Here is a 6,729-nt window from a genome sequence, read left to right on the forward strand (position 1 = left end):
GGGGCGCGGGCGGCCCGGCTGGGGCGGGCGGGAGGCGGGCGCGGGGGCGCGCGGCCGGGGGCCTTGTCACTGCGCGCAGGGGCGGCGAGCCGCCGCGTGGACGCCGTGAGTACCGAGCCCGGAGCGCGAGTCCCGCTTCCTGGGGGGAACAAAGGCGGGCGTGGGCCGGGCGGGGCGCGGGGCTCCGTCCCCGGAAGCAGGCTTGGGGGGCCGGGGCCGCACCTTTGTTCCGAGCCTCCGCTGTGGGCGGAGGCCCGGGCCCCGGGGATGGTCCTCTGCGCACGGAGCCGGAGGGGGGCAGCCTGAGTGAGCCGGGCGGAGGCCAGGGAGCAGCCGGGTCCCTGGAGGGGGTGAACATTTGGGAGAGGATGCTGGCTTGCCAGCAGCCGAGTGGCTTGCTTTGTGTGTGTTTTTGGGAATGGGGGCTGTATTGGCAGGAGCCCCAGTAGACAGGGCCTCTGGGTCTGACCCGGGCGGCAACACTGGTGACTCGGTGGGACACTGACCACACACCCGGTTGACACTCCCAAGTCACTGGGGCCCCAGGAAGGACCAGGCACCAGGTTCAGCGGGGGCAGGCACAGGCAAAACAGTGCGGAGGTGGGGAGGGAATCCTGAATATGACTGGGCATTCAGATGCCTCACAGAAGAGGGGACTCTGAACCTGGGTGTTGAAGGATGAAGAGTTCTTCATGTGAGAAGTGGGGAGTGGTCAGTCATTCCAGGCAGACGCCAGAGGGTGAAACAGCCTGGCATGTTTCAGGGAGAGCCGCTAGGATGAGCGGGAGGCTGAGCAAGGCTGGTGATGGGGAGACAGAGTGGACACCAGTCAACCCACCGGATGGTCACCGTGGCCACTGCTGACAAGCGTGTACTGTGTGCCAGGCTGTGTCCACCCCGTGCTCCCATTTTACAGCTCCAACAACTATGGCCTAGGGCTCCCCCAGAGAGCGGAGCCAGGGTGGGAACTAGGGACTCAGGGCTACCCACTTTCCTGCTTCCTGGTCTCAGGCCCTTAAGAAAGGGATGGACAGAAGCTGGCTAAGGGCAGGCAGGAGTGGAGGGTGGGGCACTTGGGGGCCATGTCACCCTTCCCTGCTAGGGGTCAGAGATGATGGAGAGGATGCCCACGGCCTGTCCCAGCCCCTGTACCCCTTTAAATCCATTAGGTTGTGATCCTAGTCACCTCCCCCTGGAAGCCCTCCCTGGCAGGCTCCATCATAGGCTCACCTGGCATGCAGACCTGGGGTGGTTATGGCCTCAGACCTGACTTACCTGGGCCAATGGTTTCTTGAATTCACTCACTGCTGTCCCCTAGCCCCCACTGGTCCGTGAGTTTAGCAGGTGTGTGAAGGATTACATTCTGTTCTCAGGGTCCCTGGGGCTCGGTGTGTGGCCAGAGAGACCAGGGGCTGACCACGTGGACCAGGTGGCCCTTTCTTGCCCTGGGGGTCCCACCTGGAAGCCGGGGGCCTTCCGAAGGTTCCTCACCCCTTGCTGCATCGACCCTTTATGCTGTCTCCAGGATCTCAGCGGTGTCTCCTACTGCGTGCCCCAACCTGAGCCATCTTCTGACCCCCAGCCCTGGCTGAGACGTGTCTCCTTCCCCTTTTTTTGCAGCTTCATGGCGGCTGAAGAGATGCACTGGCCCGTCCCGATGAAGGCCATCGGTGCCCAGAACTTATTAACCATGCCTGGGGGCGTGGCCAAGGCTGGCTACCTGCACAAGAAGGGTGGCACCCAGCTGCAGTTGCTCAGATGTGAGTCCTCCGGGTGGCAGGGAGTGTGATGGGAGGATATGGGACCGGGGCTCAACCCCAGCCCTGTGGCCCCACTGCCCTGTTGGACCTCTGTGGGCAAGCAGCCTGTCTCTCTGAGCCTCTGCTCAGACGTGGTGGGCCCTCCAGAGTTTTCCTTCCCTGCATGGTGGCCAGTGCCCCCTGGGGGACCTGAGGTCAGCCTCCTCATTCCCCAGGACTGTGGGATGATTTGGGGTGCTACTGCAAAATGAAGATAGGTTGGACATTTGGTGCACAGTGCTGACTGGTGGTTCCGGGGAGCTTCTGTCTACAGCCAGGGGCCGGGGGCCTTCAGTGGCCTGGTAGGTCTGGCCTTGCACCATCCAGTGGGTGTTCAGTCAGTTGGTCAGTCACTTGGTCCACAATCCAGCTGGGTGCTGGACCTCCAGAGCTGCATGAGGCCAAGGCTCTGGTCCCTGGACAGCAGGTTAGCAGAGAGTGGGAGCCCCCAGGTCTGGGAGATGCCCAGTCGTCAAAGACATTAAGGCCAAAGAGCATCAGGGCCTTGCCTGTCGCTCTGACTGGGCATGAGCTCCCCATGGTATGACCTCTGGCCCTGGCTTTGCACTTCCTTGAGCCAGCCTAGGTGGTCAAGGTCTCCCCCTGCCCTGGGCGTGGCCAGGCCTGCCTTGGGGGTGGTGCTCTGGGGCTGGTCAACCTGCCCGTGATTGCTTACATTTGGCCCCACAGTGGACTCCTTGCGATGGGGCAGCATGCTAGCCCGACTCCCTGCCCTTCTTTTTAGTGAGGTTCAAAGGCAGGAGGTCTGTCCTAAGTCACCCAGGGCCTCTGGGAATGGCCTCCCAGTGGGGTCTGCCCAGCAGCCCCTCAAGGCTCATCCTCTGCCCTTGCCACGCTGCCCTCAGGGCCCCTGCGCTTTGTCATCATCCACAAGCGATGCATCTACTACTTCAAGAGCAGCACGTCTGCCTCCCCGCAGGGCGCCTTCTCCCTGAGCGGCTATAACCGGTAAGTGCCCCTTGCCCGCGGCCCCCGCAGAGCCCTGGCCAGGCCTGTCCCTCGTTGCCGCCCACGGAGAGTCCCGGCTGTCTTGAGATGGCTCCCACCCCAGCCCTTTGGATCCTCCCCAGCCTGTCCCACTCATTCCCACCCTCCGTGTGGCCTCCTCAGTCTCCCTCGGGCCTTCGCAGAGGACCTGGGCAAGGCTGGGGGCTTCCCGCTCTCTCCTCAGCAGAGCCTCCAGAGTCCCCGTTCGGCCACCGCTCCGTCTCCCTGCTCACCCAGCCGCCTTTCCTACCATAGCCTCCTTCCAAGGGGCCAGGAACCTCCTCCACCCTAGGCCCTGCCTCAGGCCTCCAAGGCTTTGGGGCCTCCCAGGCCGGGGCCAGCTCCTTACTTTACATGTGCCGTAGGCTGGGCCCATCCAGCGAGTGCCTCTCTGCTAATGGGCAGGCAGTGGACGCTGGGCCAGAACTTTCTAGATGGGATGGGGAATGCTGGCAAGTGAGGGTCCGTTAGCCCCACTTGGGCCAGCCCCACAGCATCGGGGGCCTGCAGGCAGGGGTGAAGTGTGACTCCTGGGCTCTGGGTCTTAGTGTCACACCAGGGGCGTGGCACCCTGCGGCATGAGTCTGTGCTGCCCAACTTCCTGGGAGGGCCCAGCCCCTCCTGCCTATGCGGACCTGAAGGTCCCATGTCAGTGTGGCAGGATTGAGTGACTCAAGGTTTTGGCCACAAGCTCAGTGGGGGGGTGCCTTGCCCAGGTGCCCAACCCAGTACCAGGCCTCCGCCAGCCAGGGCACTGCTAAGGATGGGAGGAGCCTGGAGCTTGTGGCTGCCAGTGGGCATTCGTGGCTCAGAGCTCTGGGGTCCCCTGGGGAGGGATGCGCACCCTTACCCCGGGGGATGGGCGCACCTGCCCCAGGCGCCTGGCCCGGTGGGGCTCCCCCATGGTAGGTTTTGTGATCTCTGTACAACCCCCACGGTCTGGCTGGGGGGAGTAGCCACGTAAGTTACGTCCCCCCAGTGCTCTCTGGGGTGCCTGACGGGGACTGCAGGGGCAGGGCGGAGGCTGACATGTTCGGGCCCCCAACAGGCAGGCCCGCCGAGGTGGGCGGGTGGCACCTGAGTAGAGGGGCATTGGTGGGCAGTGAGGGTGACATGTCCTCGTTTTGGAGCCTCACGGGCTGCTGCTTCCGGGATGAGCCCTGTCCACTCTGTGCCCGGTCCTTGCCTGCACGTTTCCCTCCACCTGAAGCATCTAGGCCTTTGGCCTGAGCATCTGCTAGGCGGACCGTCCAGACCCGCCCACGTCCTCGGGGGCACGGTGGGTGTGGGGTGCCAGGACCCATCCGGGCTGTGCTGACCGGCTGGTGACCGCCCGCACTGTGCCCTCAGGGTGATGCGGGCAGCTGAAGAGACAACGTCCAACAACGTCTTCCCCTTCAAGATTGTCCACATTAGCAAGAAGCACCGCACATGGTTCTTCTCGGCCTCCTCTGAGGATGAGCGCAAGGTGAGCCTGCCTTCAGGGTGGGGGGGGGGCCTGATGGGACATGGTGCTGGGCGAGTGCTCATCCTCAAGCCCGTGGCCCAGTATGAGTACCACACGCTCAGGAGCCATCTGGGGAAGAGCTCCAGATGGGCTAAGGTGGGGCCAGAGCCCCAGGAAGGCCACAGGGGTCGTGTCCCTGACCTCCGTGCGGAGCAGCCCCGGGCGCTGAGGGAGGCGGGGCGAGGGTGGAGCCCTGCCCTGGGCAGCAGGCACCCACTCCAGCCCCGACTGACCCATAGAGCTGGATGGCTTTGCTACGCAAGGAGATTGGCCACTTCCACGAGAAGAAGGAGTTGCCCCCGGACACCAGGTGGGCCTGGGCTTGACGTGTGTGCCTACCTCCCACCTCTGGGGGCTTGGCCAGGGTGCGTGTGTGTGTGTGTGTGTGTGTGTACGCGTGCACACCCATTGGTAGTTTCTGCAGGGCAGCTGGGGATGTGGGGCCAGCCCTGAGGCCTGGCCCTGTGTGGTCAGGTAGGGGGTGGCAGGGAGGCCTCCGGTCCCTGGGTCTGTGTTTCTCACCTGTGAGGAGCTTGTTCGACTGTGTGTCTCATCTTGCTTTGTGTTTATCCGTGGGTCTGGCTCTGTATACGTCCATGTGTCTCTCTGTGTTGTTGGTCTGTGCATATGTCCGTGTCTGTGCGTCGGTCCTGTATCCGAGGGTGTGTGTGCATATCCACATGTGTGAGTGCAAAGGAACTCCCCCTGCGTGGTGCTCACCGCCCCCTCCCCTGCCCCACACCTCAGTGACTCCAGCTCGGACACAGACAGCTTCTACGGTGCAGTCGAGCGGCCTGTGGACATCAGCCTCTCCCCATACCCCACAGACAATGAAGGTGAGGCCTGTCTCTGCATACATCCTACCCCCTCCACACCTGGCCATTGCCACCCAGGAGGGGAGGAATATCTGGCTGTCTTTCCGAGGCAGCCTGGGTCCTGGGTTCATGCCCTGCCCTGTGCCTCCCTGACCCTTGGCTCCCAGTGTTCTCAGGGCCCCTGCCCCACCTCCCTTGGGTGCAGCTGGGCCTGGGCCACCCTGGGTCTGACCCTCGATCTGCCTCACAGACTACGAGCATGAGGATGAAGACGACTCGTACATGGAGCCTGACTCCCCTGAGCCCGTGGAGCCCGAGGGTAGGTGGGCGACCTGTGAGCCTAGGGGGCTTCTGGGGCTGGAACCCGGAGCAGAGCCCCTCCCAGGCTGGGAGTACTGGCCTGAGTACTGCTCCGGGTGGCCTCAGTTTCCCTGTTGTGGCCCAAGTATAGGAGGAACAGAACAGAAGAGGTATATACTCTGGCTGGCTCTGCTCACCTGATCCTCCAACCTCCACAGTTAGCCCGGGATGGAGGGCGGTCGGGAGGTGATTTGCAAATAAGTGAGGTAGGGGGGCCCACATGTATGATGCTGAGCCAGGGGTGGTCCTGGGGGCTGAGAGTGGGGAAGGAGGGACATTGAGGAGTGGGTGGGTCCAGGGCAGGGCCTACTCCCTGTGGCTGACAGCTCCCTGGAGCACCTCTAGGCCCGTCTGTCACTTACCACCCGCTCCCACCTGACCTCCCAAAGTATGTGGCCTAGCGAGGGAGACAGGCGTGTACCAGGCATCACATATATGTGTCACAGCCAAGCATAGGACCAGATGGCGGAGGGCTGTGCCTCTGTCCTGCCATCCATCCCATCCCACCGTCCTTTCCACTTTCCTGGGGACTTGGGACAATCCCTCTACCCCCGGCCTCCCTGTTCCTCTGCTTCCTCGCCAATGACCTTGTCCTCTGCCCTCCTCAGCCCCTCCCCCCCTTCAAGTGCAGCAGGTCCAGCCCCCTTCCTTCTTCCTGGGCCCCTACCAGGACCAGGCCATGTGCCTCAACCTCCCTCCCGGCACAGAGCCCACGGCTCCAGCCCATGTCCATCTGCCCCACCCCTGAACTGCGGCCACGTGTGGCTGGAGATGAGCACGTGGGGGCCTCACTTTGCTCGCAGCTGCGCTCCTCCAGGGCCAGTGCCCGCAGACCTGCCTGCACACTCCCTCCCCACCTTTCTGAGTCCCTACTCCAAGCAGGCTTTCCCCTCCCTCTCCCCAAACATCTCTTATTTGGGTTCCAGTGGCCTCCCCATTCTCAAATGCAGCACTCAGCACCTGTGAGTTGAGCTGTCCATGGCCTGGGTCATCTCCCCTGCTCCTCAGCACCAGGCACCTTGGCTCCGGGTCCTGTCCCACCTCACTCAGCCCCACACGGCCCCTTAATGCCATCAACATGAGCTGGGCCACCCCAGGACTCAGGCCTGGCCCACTCCTCTCCTGACAGTCTTAGGCCACTGGACAGCCGGTGTCACGGATAGCCTGTTGACTCCACTGGCCTCACCAGCCAACACCTCTCCTCGAACTCCAGACCTGCGCCCCGACGGCCCACCCCACA

At 63.4% G+C, this 6,729-nt stretch overlaps 1 protein-coding gene across 5 annotated transcripts in view; it reads left to right on the forward strand.

The window, feature by feature from the left end:
* SH3BP2 (SH3 domain binding protein 2) overlaps positions 1-6,729 on the forward strand; it is a 34,585-nt gene that overhangs the window by 23,055 nt on the left and 4,801 nt on the right. For all 5 annotated transcript variants that reach the window (XM_025887214.2, XM_073891327.1, XM_073891325.1 and 2 more), the window contains 6 exons: positions 1,621-1,760; positions 2,666-2,768; positions 4,158-4,275; positions 4,554-4,624; positions 5,062-5,150; positions 5,380-5,448. In XM_025887214.2, coding sequence (XP_025742999.1) covers positions 1,625-1,760; positions 2,666-2,768; positions 4,158-4,275; positions 4,554-4,624; positions 5,062-5,150; positions 5,380-5,448 — 586 coding nt within the window. In that variant the 5' untranslated portion in view covers positions 1,621-1,624. The remainder of the gene's footprint in view (positions 1-1,620; positions 1,761-2,665; positions 2,769-4,157; positions 4,276-4,553; positions 4,625-5,061; positions 5,151-5,379; positions 5,449-6,729) is intronic.

The sequence above is a fragment of the Callorhinus ursinus genome, unplaced genomic scaffold (assembly GCF_003265705.2).
Source record: "Callorhinus ursinus isolate GAN/ISIS: 27379988/994484 unplaced genomic scaffold, GSC_fseal_2.0 scaffold4, whole genome shotgun sequence".
NCBI classification, from domain to species: domain Eukaryota; kingdom Metazoa; phylum Chordata; class Mammalia; order Carnivora; family Otariidae; genus Callorhinus; species Callorhinus ursinus.